We start from the raw sequence: 16,483 nt of genomic DNA, 5'->3' as shown, positions 1-16,483 counted from the left end.
GAAATATACAAAGCACAGATCTATGTCATCTTGAAAATCAAATGATCGCCAGGCTCGTGATCTCCGAGCGAAAAGGCATGCTCTCTTGCGTAAAGTGTCCTTTCGAGAGGCTGCGAGTGCCGAGACTGCTGCACGATCGGCGCGTCGACTCGACACGCTAGCAGCGCAATTAATCCACACGCGGTTTCCTAGTTAAATTAAGAAAACTATTTCATATTCGGAGCCGAATTCGGATTAAGTATGTGCGGGAGACGCGACGCGAGCCGTGAGACGCGGAGAGCGAGCCGCCGGGTAGAAGACACCTGCGACGCGAGCAGCACACTTATCACCGACACAAAAACACGACACGGCGAAACATAATATCGCAAATCGTAGGAATAAAGCCTGAGGGAAAGAAGACATTTGATGTCTAAAGTCACGGTCTGCTTCTAATATGGCAGTCTAGCGCTTTTTCCTTGGTCATCGATCAGACGTTGCTCGGAGTCGTCGCCTATTTTTCAGAGGAGGCTTGTGCGCGCAGTGCCATCTGACCGATCTGCAACTTTTATCTCAGGCGCGCAGAAATACAAAATTGTCTATTCGGTGAATATCGTATATTTTTCGTTCCTAGCATCTTCGATTACAGGTTCGAGCACTGCACAGTTTTGCGTGACGCGTAAACGCGTATGCATAAGAAATGCATACGATCGGTTGAATTTTTTTTATACGGTAAATACGTAAGAAATTGAATCAATCGTATTCCTTATGCACACGCGTCGTTTGCGTTATGCGTAAGTGTGCGTACTCCAGGATTATAACTTGGGTAAATCGATAATTAGTTTAGCGAGAATCTCTATTACGTACAACCGTTAACTTTAATTTTATATTTACATCTTTATTAATAACTTTATAATTAATATAATTGCAGTAAAATTAATATATTTATAGAAATATTTTCATAAAGTAATACGAGATAAATTACATTGTCGACTGGGCGTATAAATACATATGTACATACATACATACAAGATCTACTTGATCTTACATTATAAAAAAAAAAAAAATGTCATAATTTTAAAGAAAATGAGCCATGGGATCCTCGTCGCGTTTGCGTTTCATCTGATACGCTTCGATCTCTTGATCCGTCAACTCTTTAACATCGTACATGCTATTATACGGACGTTTTCTTTCATCCATATGCAACAGCCTCTCCGCTCGCTTTGATCTTTCCTCCTCCTTTCTCAACGCTTCCTTCAATTTATCTTCGTCGTTCTCTTCTGCGTCGATCAGTTTCTTGTTCTTGCGACTTTCTTTTCGTTTCAGTTTCTTTAATTTCCGCTTAGCTGATTTACTTTGTCTTTCCATCTTGCATTTTGTATCTTCGTCGTCTTCGGGCGATTCGTTACTGGAGGAATGATTATCCTCTCCTACTGTATTCGGCTTATCATTAATTTCCTCAAGCTCGGGCGGGACTTTGTCTGGCATTCCACTGCTCACCGCTTCCACTGCTCTCTTACCCGACTCTCCCGTGCAATATGAATTTTTAATAAAGGAGTAACAGCACTTGTAGCCCCATTTTCCTTCTTGCCAGTAAGAACCCCAGACCGACGTGTGATTATTCGGATAAATATCTTCTTCGTACTTTGATCGTATCACTTGTCGATCTTGTCCTTTGATTATTTTACCGTACCTCGAATATTCAACATAGTGTTCAGTCTGTGCCAGTAATAGAGACTTGGGTGGCGCTTTAAGATGCTCTTCTCCTCCGTAGCGTTCAATTACGCTATCGCGTGCTTTATCTTTCAACTCGTCGCGTTTCTTGTCATATTCTTGCTTAAGCAATTCCAATTTCGTTGGTTCAGCCAACAAGTGTACATCAACTCCTTTTTCATGTGCCTCCCAAGCAAATAGCTGCGCGTTAGCATGCTGTTGCGTGTCTCCTGAGAAGCGCACGTTGTTTTCGCCGTTGAAGTCTACTTCGCGTTCCGTTCCAGTGTAAGGATTATCCCGCATGGATCTAGTCTTGGGATCGTAATATGCAGAGTTCGGGTCCAAATTGCGCAAATACTTGGCAGTATCTTCTCGAATCCTGAGATTCCTAACGGTAATGCGCTGCTTGGAGTCTACTTTGGTGCCAGGCATATCTACCTCGTCGACATACTTGTCCTCGTCTTTGTCGGAATCCTGCTCGTCGTTCTCCTCTTCGGCATTAAGCTTTTCGGCGCGCATCTGTCTCTTGGCCTCTTCTATCTTTTGATATTCCTCAACGATCGCCCTGTGCTCGGAAGGATCGTAACCGGCCCACCTGTCTCTCTTACCGTCGTAGTCCATCGACAATTCCGGCTGGGTGAATTCATCCGCTGCCATTTTCGAATTCGTGTACTTTGCGCCAACCTTTCGCGGCCTCTCCATGCAATCTTTTCGTTTGTGGGTTATCGCTCCACAATTCTCGCAAGCACCCTTGCGATACTTGGTGACTGTCTGTGAGGTGTCTACCCCACGATTGTACCACGCATCTATCGAGCTAAATTGCTTCTGTTTTTCGGGCTGTGGCCGCTGGTGCTTCAGAGTTGGCCCCTGAGAGCCAAAATACCACGGTGTTGCGCTGATATACTGTGGTATGTGCGGATTTATGTCCTTGCCTTCCTCGTCAACGGCTGCGGGTGCTGTACCAGCCTTTCTCGCCTCCTCGAGCTCCTTCGCTTTCCGCCAGTCCTCCCGACTTTTCTTCCGCGGCTCATCCTCAAACGAGCTCTTGTTCTTTAAAATACTCGATACTGTTACGTTCGCTGACGAACCGGCCATTTCGCTGCCAATTTCGCTTGCAATTTACTACTTTTGCTCGTCTCCTACAAAATTCCTCAGTGTTAACAAATTATTTTTTAATTTAGTTTTTAATAAAACGTTTAATTCCATCCAAATCGTTTGTGAGATTACCTTTTTCAGCCAAGCTTCTTTTTCTTTTTTTATTTAGTGGCCCATAACCTTGTTAATGGTATAGCTTTCACCGAGCGCATCAATGTGAATATGATTCAGATTTTAGTTCGGCACAAAATAAATATAGCGATAGATGGGTTTTCATTGGACTCGACTTAAAGTGTGATTTCATGCAGCCGAGGCCCGATTTAAGCCGTAAGAAGTCAGCCAATTGTATTACAAATTCCAAGAGAATTATTTAATATGATTGGCTAATTTCTTACGGCTTAGAGCTTACTACGGTAATATAGATCGAGCCTAATTGTAAGAAGAGCTAGCATTTTACCACCACTCCACAGTAACAAACCGCATGCGGCTGATATTTTGTGTAAAAGAATATAAAGGTTATGTATGTATGCGCTGCGATTGCAAATAGAATATCGCTGACATATATTGTTACATCTGTTAAAATTAAAAAAAAATGCCAGCTAAAATAAAAAATGGAGTACTTATATATGAGGGTAGCAATTATTTGAGGTATCGTTTATTACTCTCCACTTTGTCTGGTAAGGCAGTAAAAATTATAAATATCAGAACTAAAAACGATGATCCTGGTCTTAAAGGTGAGCTATACTCGCTAAATATATAAATCAATTTTATATTTTTTTTCTTTTTTTTTTTAATCTATTTCCTACATCTGTAGAATTAACATAATTAAATTAATTGAATTGCAAAAATGACTTGATACATTGGTAAATCTTTAGATATTAAATATATTTCTTGATTTTTACTAATTATATTTTTTTTATAATAGAATATGAAATTAATTTTATTCGTTTGTTGGATAAAATAACTAATGGGACAAAAATTGAATTAAGTGAAACTGGTACCAGTTTATATTATAATCCTGGTTTATTAAATGGTGGTGAATTAGAACATGATTGTAGCTTGCAAAGAGGTATTGCTTATTACTTGGAAGCAATTATGATACTTGCACCATTTTGTAAAAATCATATTGGTTTAAAGCTCAGAGGAGTGACCAATAACTCTATAGGTATAAAAAAAAATTAATAATAACAATATTAATATAACATATTGAGAATCTAACTAATATAATTTATATCTTTAAGATCCATCAGTGGACAGAATTCTGGGCTCTGGTATACCAATATTGAAAAAATTTCTAGGAGGTGATAATGAAGTTGTACTAAATATTAACAAACGAGGAGTAGCACCTTTAGGAGGTGGAGAAATATATTTTAAGTGTCCTATTAGTCGTAATCTTAAAACAATTCAGGTATTTAATTAAATTATGTACATACAAAATTGCGTTTATTATGTAACAAATATACATGCAATATTATTATCTTGTAATATTAATCCATATTTATTAGTTGGAAGATAGTGGAATGGTAAAACGAATTAGGGGTACTGCAAACAGTATAAGAGTTTCTCCAGCAATTGCTAATCGTATTGTTGAATCAGCAAAAAGTGTTCTTCTCAAATTTTTACCAGATGTATATATTTATACAGACCATTGTAAAAAATCAAATAGTGGAAAGTCTCCAGGTATATATTATATACATATTTGTAAAAATTATTATAATAGTATTTATCATTTATTCTATTAATTTTTATTATTTATAATTTTTTGTATATTAGGTTTTGGAGTCACTTTAACAGCAGAAACTACTAAAGAAGTATTTTTTAGCGGTCAGGCATTCTCTCCATTAATGACAACCGGTTCATTGCCATGCATACCTGAAGATCTTGGCAAAGAGGCTGCAATGAAACTTTTGGATGAAATTTATAGGTAAAAACAAGTGGTTTTTTTTCTCGTGAACATTCATAAAAACACATGCTCGATTTAGTTTTTTATTTATTTAAATTCTTGTAATTTTATCGATTTATAGAAATGGGTGTGTAGATTCTTCTTTTCAAAGTATGACGGCTGCATTTATGGCTCTTGGTAAAAAAGACATTTGTAAAGTTGTAATGGGACCGCTAACTTCAGCAATGTGAGTATCGGGCTTATTACACAATGCAAAAAAATATGTGTATTATATTTGTTTTAAAATTGCTACACTTAAATGTTACTTTCAGGATTCAATTTTTACGGGACATGCGAGATTTCTTTGGAGTTACCTTTAAAATAGAACAAATTAAAAAAGAAAAAGAAGCATCATCGGAAGTATGTTTAACTTGTTTAGGTATAGGCTATACTAATTTAAGTAAACGTACTCTGTAACTCTGCAAATATTGTTATTACAAATAGATAGAAAATAAAATTTTTTATTTTTAATATTAACTATATATTACAAAATGCTCATAGAGAAACATGTCACGTCTGTAAAATAATCTTATAGTACAAATTTTTGTAAATGCATTGATTTACATGGCCAATTATAAAACGATTCACATTTTAATTGTTTCCATTTGTGATATACTGTTGACCATTGCTTCCAATCATAGTATGTAATCTTTTTTGGATGTTTTATTTCACTGAAATAATTTTGATATTTATCAAAAATCTCCAAAAAGTTTTGTAAAAGCATTCGTCTAGTTACAAATAAGTTACTGCCTTTTTTCTTTTTTGTCATTCCTTGTTTTCTGCCTGCAACTGCTATTTCTAATGGCCTGTACACAAAATATAAGTTATATAAAAATAATCAAATTGTACTAACATAAATGCAGATGTATTTTATAAATATTATAAATACCTATTTTTTACAGCACACCATATAATGCTTACTGGACAAGGGTGTGATCTTTCTTGCCCTTTCTTATGAACAAAAGCAGTTTTTGCTTGAAAAATTTTAATTTTATTCGACTTATTAAACCTTTTGTATAATCCACGTTCCATAGCATCTAAAGAAAATGGATAATCACCTCCAATGGTAATACTTGACAGCTTTATAGGTGGTATTAACAATGATAGGACTGAGCCTTGTAAACCAAGAATAAGCCATCTACAAGCACATATATTGATAGTGCAAAATCCATTTCTATAGATTATTTGCATTTATCAGTGTAACTTACTTTGCCATCTTATCTGAACAAGACAAACTGCTTGTTGGATCTCCTCTACCTGGTTTGGTACGCAAAGGACCTACAATATGATAATCTATACCTGGCAAATGAGGATCTTGTACTTTTTCACCTTTTACACATTTTGCTCCTGTTCTATAAACATCTTGATAACATGATTTTGTAACTATACATTTATTGATATTTTCATTAATTCGTCTAATTTTACATGAAGGGGAGCTATCATCAAATTCTGTAATCAATTTAGGGGAGATAGAACAATCTCCGCAAGGTGTTTGACTGGAGAAAAAGTGAAATGACACCTGACTATTTAATTTGACTTTATTTCCGTTTCGGGAGAAAATAGCACTTTCCGACCCGCTAAAAATCAAGTCGATCTGATCGTACAAATAACGTAAAAACGCACGCCTGGCTAGGACCTCTGCGTGCGAGTCCCTTAATCGAGAACCAGTCTCTTCCCAGGTGCTCTTTATCAATTCCGAATCTCCTAAACATTTTGTTCCGGTAGCGAGTGCTGCCAGAGACAAAGTGCCATCAGCGTTCTTAACAACGATACCGGATAACACAGTCCACTCATGAGCGTTAGGTTTGCCTGTTTTTTTTAAAAGGTTGTATTTCTCTATGCATAATTTAGCTACATTATCCGCAAAGTCCTCCATTTCATTACAGCACGGCAGAAAGTCAGACTGCCGGCGACGTCGCGAAAGAGTAGGACAGACAGTGTATAGCTCTGTCCTTTTTCTCTATCCGAGTCGAATAATCCGACGGCAGCCGAAGCGCTGGCTTCACACGGACGAGTCTCTGCATGCGCGGAAGCCGCGATTCCGAGTTGGGCTCTCTGTCGCATACGTATAGTACGTGCGCTTTGATATATAAACTATAGGTGAGCCTTGGCAATTTTCTTTCTCTTTTTTCATTATAAATGTCCACTTGGTTCTGTATGAAATATTTCGAAATATTACAATTGTATATTCAATTTCTTTTTTTACTTTCACCGTAATGTCTAGTTTCAACGTAGACTCATTAATTTCATCATTTTTTAATTCTGAAAAATTAAATTTTAGCTACGAAGCGCGAGCTTTTATGCGACGAATTATAGAATCAAAAATAATTAATAAAACTTGCTTAAATTTGGGACTCCAGCTGTCAATCAACATAGCATCGATAAACCGATTGTAGCCGCATGGATGAACGTGATGAGGTACTTTCGAGCTTTTATTTTATCAACGCAACATTCTCTTATACTAAATCTATTTTATTACGAATGTAGGAGATATAGTACGGTGCAAAGGTTTAGCGCGATAGACGTCGGCAGGGAGCAAAGAACATTCATGGCACGATTGCCTGGCAGAGTACGTAAAGTGATGGGAAGCAACGAGGTGGGGAGACGGTCAACCAGTGGATGACAGCGCAGATTGCCTCGTGTCCACGGCAAGTGGGTGAGCACTGTAAACAAAGACACTTGGAACGGTCAACCTCGTCCTGGAGACTCTCGTGGTACGCAGCAGCGCATCCGTATCTTCCCAAGAGGTTAGCTCAGGGCGATGACTTCGAGTGACGTTGTTCGTTGATAATCGAGCTCAAAACGCGACGATGGCAACGGGTAAGCGACGTAGCATTCACACGCCGTCCGGGAACGGCTCGTCCGGTTACTCGAGCGGCGGTCTGCGCTCGACCAGCCGGATGAACTTCCGCCCGAGCGGACAACAGCAAGAGGATCGCGGCGGCACCAGGCCGACCGCGGCCCCGAGCTCGATCGGCCTCGTTCTGGTCACCATGCTGTTACACGTATGCAAAAAATCGCTGCTTTTCGACACCCGGCTAAAGGTGGCCATCTACGGCGGCGCGATATTCATCATTTCCCTGATCGCGGACTTTATTGCAATGCCACGCACTTATTTCTCCAGATCTGATAACGCTCTGAATCAGTACTTCGTCAAATGGGGCTGGGGCTGGCTGCTGTCTATAATCGTACCCTGGGTCGTCCTGACGGCGCACACGTTGGGCTGCGGCCGCCGGCCGATCTTGCTGAGGCACCTGGCGCGCATCGTGCTCGCTACCATCGCCTGGCTTGCTTGGACGAAACTCTTCAATTACATCGAAACTAACTACGGCAAGTGTCTGGGCACCCGCGACATTCAACTGCAGTCCAAAGCCAAGTGCCTGCAGTCGGGCCGATTCTGGAGTGGCCTCGACATATCTGGACATACGTTTATTCTAATCTATTCGAGCTTGATTCTCGCCGAGGAAGGCTCTTCCTTGGTAGGATGGGAAGGGATAAAAGATCTTGTAATGCGAGAGGAACACACACGAACCGTGCCGTCTGAGACCAGCACCGGCCCGTTACGAAATCTTTCAGACGGTGATCTCGAGTTTCTGAAAAAGGCGCACCGGGCGCTCACCCCGTATTTACGGGGCCTCTTCTTGGTGATGACGTTACAGCAATTGCTGTGGGACATCATGCTAGTATCAACGATGCTTTATTATCACATCATGATTGAGAAGTTCCTGGGTGGTACAGCTGCAGTCATCACATGGTACGTTACGTATCAATGGTGGTTTAAATTACCCAAAATTGGACTTCCAGCTCCTGGCGATGGCCTCTTCAAGTACAATGAGATAAAGACGAGTCCAGAGATTAATGCGAGGATGAGACGTAGCACATTGAACGGCACCAATCAACCAAGGTTCATGGGGATGCCAATTAGAACGCCACAAGAAACAGTGGAACAACAGAACTCTGCTAGACAAGCAGATCTCGATATATCTACTTTAAGAGGATAAAAATTCATCGTTCTCGACTCATTACTTTCATATCGAGACTTTTGCTCCCTTGATAGTCCAATATTTGATCACGTAACGTGGACCATCTTTTATACAGATTTTTTTTTTTCCCCCGAATTCACGAAACATCTAATTCTTGATATTTAATTAATTAAAGCATTGCCAAAACATTGACAAATATAAAATGTGTAATATAAAATGTGAATAAGTGCTTTGGTTGTAGGATTCTGTTACGTTTAAATATAAAAATTTAAATTAATTCAAACATAAGAATTATATGAAATATAATCTTGTAACGAATGCTTTTTTTTGGTTTTCTATAAAGTAAAAGAAATTTTAGACACCCGCGTATTGAAGTGCTTCATTTAGGTCAACACACAATCGAGTTCCTTTAAATAAAATAGCTTCGCGTTTTTGAATTTTATGGTTTTAAGTTATTTATAATTATATATTTTTAATTATAGCAAAATATAAGAGAAATATGTGTTTGTTTTTTTTTTTTTTGGTTGTTGGAATGTTATTAAGAAAAAGACACCTATTTAATCTGTTTAGAGCTTATGGTCAGTGTCTTCTCAGTAACACTTTTCTGTTAATTTGTTTTGTAACTTGTATTGAATAAAATATATTTTAACGAAGTGTTCAGTTTTCTTCAGTTAATAGACTTTACGACGTGAAATTAGTGTAGTGTCTGTGTACCATACTACATTTGTACGCTTACATACAGAAAAAAAGTACAAAATATATATGCTCTCATTATTAAATCTTGCATGTGATATAATCGTTGCATTGAAGAAGGTTGTCTTTCCATTATTTGTATAAATACTGATCATATTAAATATTTCTTATTTGACAATAGTAAAAAGTTTCATACTTAGAATATTAATTTTTTAATACAAAGACAAATTATAATAAAAAAAATAATAAAAACTTACTTTTTTGTTACAGATTCAACCTATTTCTCACGGTTTATTTCTAGTTGGTTATTATTAGCAAAATGAACATGTGCTTAGGTCATAAAAAATAATTTAATATCATTACTAAATAATCGTAACAAAATTAATCTTCTGTTGCTATTTTGCTTACGGTTGCAGAATAAGTCTCGTATTTGGCAACATGGAAATCTACATAAAACATTTAATACTTGGAATAAAAGTAAAGTCATCAAGTAAGTAGACAATTGTACAGATACGACAATTTACACCGCGATCAATATCACCTCGCTGAATGTGCTCTCTATTTTAAAAAGGTTGTTATTTATCGCAATTATAGACTTCGCACGTACATGTAATAATGAGAATTTAATTAACTTATTTTGAATATAATTATGCACACACAAAAAAATGAGAAGTTGCGTTATGCTGTCACATTATACTTAATGTATTTCTTACGTTCACATTTTACATAAAAATAATCACTCGAGTGTTACTAAAGCAAAATTGCGATGAAACTGTACAATATTAATCATTATTAAGTATATATCTAAAAAAAAAAGAAAAAAAAAATTCTAGTGAATGAATAAGATGAAAATTATGGGATTTGACCCTGTATTGTAAAAAGGAGAACATATTTTTGTGTGTATATACCATCACAATCTAACAGGCCTCACATTAAATGTTATTTCGTGATAGTAATGGCAGCTAATTATACAATGTACTTAGATAACATTTAATACGTACGTATTTATTCGCGTTCATGAATAGATCGAATGCCGAAATAACTTTGTTAGCAACTGCTTTCGATATCGTGTAGATTTCTTCTATTTCCTTTTTTTTTTCTTTTTTTTTTTAGTTAGATACATATATTCAAGCGACATAATCAAATACATAAACAAGATTTTTAATATAGGAATATTAATCGTATTACAACGATATTACAATTATTATTGAACGGGGTAATAATAAAAAAAAAAGAGAATCACGATTATGACATCGTTTTCGATCTCTATCCATGAAGAACGCACGTTGTCATCAGTTGAGTTTTTAAACCTTCGATCTTTTACGCGCAATCGCATCTTCCACAGCTTTTAGTTGTTTTAATAATTCCTCCCGACGCGAACTTGCTTTCTTGACAGCTTTAGCTGCCGCCGCAGCCACTTGCGCTTTACTGTCGATTAACGGCGGTGATTCAATACTTCGTTTCTTACCTGCCATAAGTGAGCTGCGGTCGATTTTTTTTACCGCAGCTGCGTTGCTCGCAGGTTTCAGCGTTAGTTTAATCTGTGGTTTTGTGCCACTCAGTTTCAAAGCGTCGATGCCTTTGGAATCTTTACGCGTTATCGGCGGCGTTGAGCCTTTTCTTCTGCGTGTTTCGCTCGAAGATGACGAGTAACTTGATTCACTCGAATCGCTACTGCTTCCACTACTTTCTGACCCAGAGCTACTATGAGATGACCTGAAATATATAGATTTTTTATTTCCTGTTTCGTCATGTAATTTTAAAATGTAGCATATTTCATGTACGCATATAATGTGAGTTTATTTCCTACGATTTAAAAGTTGCGATTTGTTTTTTTTTTTTTTTTTCTTTTTTTTATTACCTAGATCTAGAACGACTTTTAATGATCTTAGCCACAGCAGCCGCAGCCATTGCAGCTTTTTGTTCTCTGGCTTTGTCATGATGGCGATGAGACGAAAGCGGACTTGGAGCAGGTGGATTCAATCCGGCTCGTCGATGCAGCGTACCCGTTGTAGGGGAAATAGAGCCTTTAGGTGGGCGAGGAGAAGGAGCAGGAGGGTTCATTAGCATGGCACCTCGTTGAGGCGTGGCGGTGGCAACAGAGGGATTTGAAGGTGGTGAAGTAAGAACGGTGGTTTTGCTTTTGCCAGTAGAACGGGTTCTAGATGGTGGAGAGGGTGAACGAGACCTGGATAGGGAGTCGTAAGAACTGTAGCTAGAACGACTGGAACTACGGCTAGAACTAAAAAGACGATACTCTTATACGTTTTTATATATATGTATACTAAAATAATTCAATATTTAAGTGGAAGAAATGCACGAAATTCTCGATTAATGTATTATTTTCTTCCTCTTTTTTTTTTTTTTTTTTTTTTTTTTCTTTTAATTTTTTTTTATCGGTGTAAAAAGTATTATTTAACGTATAAGTCATCTTAAAATCTTTGAAGAGTTTCGAAATAAGGAGCTTTATTTGTGAAACAACTTCAATGTAACGCATTGTATGCGAATACGCGTAATACCTCGTTGAAGAATATGAAGATCCGGAAGAGTAAGACTGTCTTCGCGACCGGCGAGACGACGTGTTGCGACGTATAGTGCTCGGAGATTTGCGTCGCATCCACGGATCTGCCCATTCGTCGCCTCTACTTCTTTCCGCAGGGGGAGGCTCTTCTTCTCGCCAAGGTTTTGTCGGAGGGATACGTTCTACAATGACCTCACGTGACGGTCGTTTATGCTTCTTCTCGTACTTCTCATAGTAATCTCGTTCTCTATCGCGTTCACGGTCTCGTTCTCTTTCGCGTTCGCGATTATGGGGTGGTGGTGGTGAGACTGAATGCGCACCACGAGGAACCGCATGATAATCGAAACGTTCCCGATAATCACGAGGCTCTTTATAATGCACCCTCCTGGTTATTAAAAATAAAATTAAGTTTAATAGTAATGCAAATATAAAATAAATTTTTTTTTTAAGTTTAACAATATATTATTTCGTTATCTCACCTATAATATTCGGTCGACGCAGGCGGAGGATAATATCCCTCAGGTTCCTCGACATATCTTTCCGGCGTAATTCTAGAAGACGATATTCTACGTGGTACTTCTCGTTGTGGCCATCTTTCCACTGGTGGTTCGGGACTAGCCGCTCTAACATAATAACCCGCTTCTCTATCCAATTCGTCTTGTCCTAAACTCAAGTTCATTTTTTTCTCTTCAAAATCCATATCCGATTCTTTGCGTTTATTAGCTTTACGCATCATCTAGATAAAAAAAATTTTTTTTTTAATATAATTTTAGATTAAAAACAATTTATATTTTAAATGGCATAAATTGTATTATGGGCAAGATTATTTTGCACGTAACTTACTTCCTTTGCATGACGCAAACCACGTTCCCAGGCAGATTCAGTTGGCGTCTCTTCTACTTTAGGTGCATGTGTAGGAGCACCGTAACTGGGCAATGTCGATCGTATATTCGGTCTTTCAATGTGCGATCTATATTCGTGTGGCGCTGCGACGTGTGGCGGAAATGCCATAGGCCTAACCATATCGAACATAGTGTAATTACCTTTATCTGTCACTCCAGGATGCAAAAATCTACAACTAACGCCCCATGTACATTGGCCCCGGCTATAAAAGCGACACACTGGTCTCGGTTCCGTCTCCTCCGGTCGTGCATCATCTCCGTCGCTAAGTTCTCCTTCTTCCAATTCAGATTCTTCTTTTTCTCCTTCTTCGCCTTCTTCTTTGTCTATTTCGCCAGATTCTTTTGACTTTGTCTTATCCTTGTCTTTATCTCTATCTTTGCTATCTTTATCCGTATTATCTTTAGTGTCTTTTGTAAGAGGCGCCTCAGTTTCACCTATAATTTTATCATTTATAATAAATAAAATTTAATACACATTTTTTATTTATATAAAAATAAATATTAATTTATAATGCATTTACCTTCGTCGCGTTCGTCTTTCCATTGACCATCAGCTTCAAAATCTAGCTGCTCACTCTCTTCTGTTAAACCAACTGATGTAATTTTATGTTCTTTTTCTGCATTTTCTTCAGCATTAGTGGTTTCCTGTTTGACATCTTGTTCTTGAATCTTTTTTATTTCCGCGTTACGTTCATTTGATTCCTCGGGACCATCCATACTTTCCAGATCCGAAACGTCCGACAAATCTTCACCATGAGTCATAGGTGTTGGTTTAGACGTAGCAATAGGCTCTGGTTCATCTTCAATATCTCCATCCGAGATTTGTTCGCCGTCCAATACGTTATATGACCCGTTTTTTTCTTCTTCAGGAGATCGAGGACCAGAATGCGCCGGTGAAGGTTTATCTGATTCTTGATCGTCCATGGGAGACGCCGGACCAGATTTGAAAGACTTTGGCGAACTTCTCGCCGATATTAAAGATTTCACAGAACTCGGGCCTGATCTCGGTGACTTTGGTGAACTTTGCCTGGATCCGCTATTCTTATAAGAGTATGATTTTAATGAGTTATCAGGAGATCTTTGCGTATCTACTTCGAGATCATACGCCTTCGATTCAGCGTCTCCGAAGTGCATAGACTTGGAGTCGTTCGAAGGAGAGAGACACGATCCGTTGTCTTGTACAGGCGATCGAGACAAGCTGCGATTTGATCGGGGTGAATCGAGAGAATTATTTTCCGAAGCGAAGGTCTTTGGCGTGTCGCACGGATGATATGTTGCCGCTGAGGGCGAGAGATATGCTGGCGATATGGGAGACGGCGACAGTGGCGGTGAACATTTTGATAGACTACGAATCGATCTCGGGGAGCTTCCTTCACTGGGTGACTGTATCCCAGATCGTTGTGATTTTGGCGATAGTGGAGTCGACCGTGGCGACTTGGACTCGTCCCCTGACAACGGCGACTGAGGAGATTTCCCACCGGAGAAAATAGAACTCGCGGCAGACTTTCGTCGCTCCGATCCAGAGGAGTGATGCGAGTAGCGTGACGACGTTACCTCAGACACAGTTGAAGTAACCTGATTGCTGCCTTCGTCATAACCCTCCGAAGAAGTACTGTCCGTACCAGAGTCGAACATGTCGAACTCTTTTTCAGCCTGAAAGTCAATGAAGCTCGTTAAAAGGAGAGCCGGGCTATTACAAATAAGGGAACGGGAATAATGTTTCGATTAGATTATTAAAACGTAACCCATTCAAATCTCTCTTATTTGGTAAGTTAACATGAGTTTCTTTTTTTTTTTTATTCTCTTTTAGGCGTACCGACCGAATATAGCACTGAAAAATCTGCATCAGTAGCATCACAGAGCTTACCTGGATCAATTAGAGTATGTGAAGTATTCGCTCTTGATGGCACAACGCGCGCGTCGAACATACTTTTTTTTTATATCACAACTTTCGACTTTTTCTCTTTCTCTTTTGTTCGAAACTTTTTTAAAAAAATACTTTTTAATTACTTTAACTGAACTTTGTTTACTCACATATGCAATGCGTGCTGCTTTTAGCTTTTCTTGCGCGAAACTTTTTTAGTGTCGTTTTAAACTTTCAACTTGAACACAACACAAACTAAGAAAGTACCGATAGGCCACGAACCGTTTCTTTCTTTCTTTCTTTTTTTCATACTGCACTAGCGAAACTATAGTGAACGAACTTTCAACCTGAAAGAATACTTTTTACGCCTATGAGGAAAAGAAAGAAAATTGGAGTGGACTGGGCAGGTGAGATGAAGAACGTCAAAAACATAAAAAAAAGTGGTGGCATCCTAGCGTCAAATTAATAATGATGTTTGGCAAAAGGTAATTCAATTAATCTTTTATTAAAATAGCAATAATTAACCTCTGTGCTAATGTAAATTTTTTCACAAACAGACAGCTACAGTCCTCATTATAAATTTACTTCTTACTTATCCTTGGACTGGAATTGAAGTTTGCCATTAAGATAATAGCAATAAGATGTTTTTTTCTTTTTTTTTTTTTTTTTTTTAGGTACATTAATGTTGTTACAAGGTGTCTAGGGATCCATAGTATCGATTGCAGTAATAACGTTAAATCGTCAGGCGCAAAGCTACTCTTTGTGTCTATTTCTATAAAATGTAATAGTATGTGTTATTTCTTACCAAGTGGCACGTTATTTTTTTTTCTCCCTTTTTTTTCAGCTCAAGTGCACTTCCGTTTTGCGAGGAAGTAAAAGGCACAGTCTCAAAGTATTATCTGAGAGACTCCGTTTCCTTCCAGAAACGACGTGCAGTACCTCGTTTCGTCGCCGCAGATACTGCTCATCTCCGTGCGAGGGAAAGGTTAAAACGGAAGGTTAGGCGACGTCCGTCGATTACTGCAATCGAGACTGTGACGTGAGAAACGGCGAGGGTGCGACAGTGTGCGCGACTAACACGGAGTTAGGGAAACCGGGGGAAGGCGGGGGAGGGAACGGGAAGGGAAAGAGGGGGAGTTGGCACGATCGGCACGGTTATCGGTTTCCGCATCCGGTTTGAGAAACGGGATCTTACCTTGATCGCGCGTTATTGCGAATGGGTAGCGGACCCTCGGCCAGGAGACTCGAGGCTCTAGCGAGGCACCAAGAGCAGCCGGCGTCACCCGCGATGCTGACGTTTCTCTCGTCAGCGCGACGAGGCTCGGCGGTGACTCGCGAGACTCTTCCGTGGCGTGCGAGACCCCCGCAGCCTTAGAAACCACCTGATCCGCGCCAGGACAACATACGTTTCAGATCCCTCGTTTTCTAGCCGCCTGATCAGCACACCCCCGCGTCGTCGCGAAGAGAACAAAGCACGAACGCCGAAGGACAAAGTGGTGAGATCGCCGAGAGAAAAACGCACGTCTGACTGGACGCGCAACCATAGAGCCACTGCGTAACGAACGCGTTCCTCTCGCGGACAGACGCATCGGAAATTGACCAACCAGCTGCCGAATAACCGAACGCTCGACTTCTCCGTTTGGCCTGTGGTTTCTCCCGTTGACCAATGGAGAATCGCCGAGTTCGAAGTTGAAAAAGGTAGGTACGTCATGATTGACTAATAATTTTTTCTTCTTTTTTTAAATTTAAATTTTTTCAATTTAATTGCAAAGCCATCAATGTCGAATTTATTTA

The 16,483-nt window shown here is 39.0% G+C and overlaps 5 protein-coding genes across 13 annotated transcripts; 2 read left to right on the top strand and 3 right to left on the bottom strand.

Annotated features, from left to right (window-relative positions):
- Positions 1-836: 836 nt before the first annotated feature.
- Positions 837-3,022, bottom strand: Slu7 (Pre-mRNA-splicing factor Slu7). The gene is made up of 2 exons (XM_070658843.1): positions 2,917-3,022; positions 837-2,828 (listed from the first exon to the last, which is right to left on the bottom strand). The coding sequence occupies exon 2, from the start codon at positions 2,782-2,784 to the stop codon at positions 1,054-1,056; it is 1,731 nt and encodes a 576-aa protein (XP_070514944.1). The 5' UTR covers positions 2,785-2,828; positions 2,917-3,022; the 3' UTR covers positions 837-1,053.
- A 109-nt stretch (positions 3,023-3,131) lies between these two features.
- Rtc1 (RNA terminal phosphate cyclase 1) lies at positions 3,132-5,312 on the top strand. Its single transcript, XM_070658877.1, has 7 exons — positions 3,132-3,518; positions 3,710-3,949; positions 4,026-4,192; positions 4,290-4,464; positions 4,558-4,708; positions 4,809-4,913; positions 4,999-5,312. Exons 1-7 carry the CDS (start codon positions 3,377-3,379, stop codon positions 5,141-5,143), a joined length of 1,125 nt encoding a protein of 374 aa, XP_070514978.1. The 5' UTR covers positions 3,132-3,376; the 3' UTR covers positions 5,144-5,312.
- Positions 5,172-6,784, bottom strand: LOC139103822 (tRNA-specific adenosine deaminase 1). 2 transcript variants are annotated; one of them, XM_070658873.1, is made up of 4 exons: positions 5,935-6,784; positions 5,785-5,864; positions 5,616-5,700; positions 5,172-5,532 (listed from the first exon to the last, which is right to left on the bottom strand). In XM_070658873.1, exons 1-4 carry the CDS (start codon positions 6,600-6,602, stop codon positions 5,256-5,258), a joined length of 1,110 nt encoding a protein of 369 aa, XP_070514974.1. In that variant the 5' UTR covers positions 6,603-6,784; the 3' UTR covers positions 5,172-5,255. The 2 variants fall into 2 exon arrangements, with proteins under 2 accessions (XP_070514974.1, XP_070514973.1); XM_070658872.1 differs by having other exon boundaries at positions 5,616-5,864.
- Positions 6,755-9,362, top strand: Fitm (acyl-coenzyme A diphosphatase Fitm). 2 transcript variants are annotated; one of them, XM_070658875.1, is made up of 3 exons: positions 6,755-6,826; positions 7,008-7,144; positions 7,214-9,362. In XM_070658875.1, the coding sequence occupies exon 3, from the start codon at positions 7,537-7,539 to the stop codon at positions 8,725-8,727; it is 1,191 nt and encodes a 396-aa protein (XP_070514976.1). In that variant the 5' UTR covers positions 6,755-6,826; positions 7,008-7,144; positions 7,214-7,536; the 3' UTR covers positions 8,728-9,362. The 2 variants fall into 2 exon arrangements, with proteins under 2 accessions (XP_070514976.1, XP_070514975.1); XM_070658874.1 differs by lacking the exon at positions 6,755-6,826 and having other exon boundaries at positions 6,901-7,144.
- Positions 9,363-10,477: 1,115 nt separating this feature from the next.
- LOC139103798 (zinc finger CCCH domain-containing protein 18) lies at positions 10,478-16,200 on the bottom strand. 7 transcript variants are annotated; one of them, XM_070658824.1, is made up of 8 exons: positions 15,885-16,200; positions 14,693-15,036; positions 13,347-14,478; positions 12,767-13,260; positions 12,403-12,659; positions 11,922-12,308; positions 11,264-11,644; positions 10,478-11,118 (listed from the first exon to the last, which is right to left on the bottom strand). In XM_070658824.1, exons 3-8 carry the CDS (start codon positions 14,458-14,460, stop codon positions 10,707-10,709), a joined length of 3,045 nt encoding a protein of 1,014 aa, XP_070514925.1. In that variant the 5' UTR covers positions 14,461-14,478; positions 14,693-15,036; positions 15,885-16,200; the 3' UTR covers positions 10,478-10,706. The 7 variants fall into 7 exon arrangements, with proteins under 7 accessions (XP_070514925.1, XP_070514929.1, XP_070514927.1 ...); XM_070658828.1 differs by lacking the exon at positions 15,885-16,200 and adding an exon at positions 15,495-15,797 and having other exon boundaries at positions 11,264-11,590; positions 14,693-15,047; XM_070658826.1 differs by lacking the exon at positions 14,693-15,036.
- Positions 16,201-16,483: the final 283 nt, after the last annotated feature.

Source organism: Cardiocondyla obscurior, linkage group LG07, assembly GCF_019399895.1.
Source record: "Cardiocondyla obscurior isolate alpha-2009 linkage group LG07, Cobs3.1, whole genome shotgun sequence".
NCBI classification, from domain to species: domain Eukaryota; kingdom Metazoa; phylum Arthropoda; class Insecta; order Hymenoptera; family Formicidae; genus Cardiocondyla; species Cardiocondyla obscurior.
Note: the sequence above shows the minus strand (reverse complement) of the source record. Positions and strands in the feature narration are given on the sequence as shown.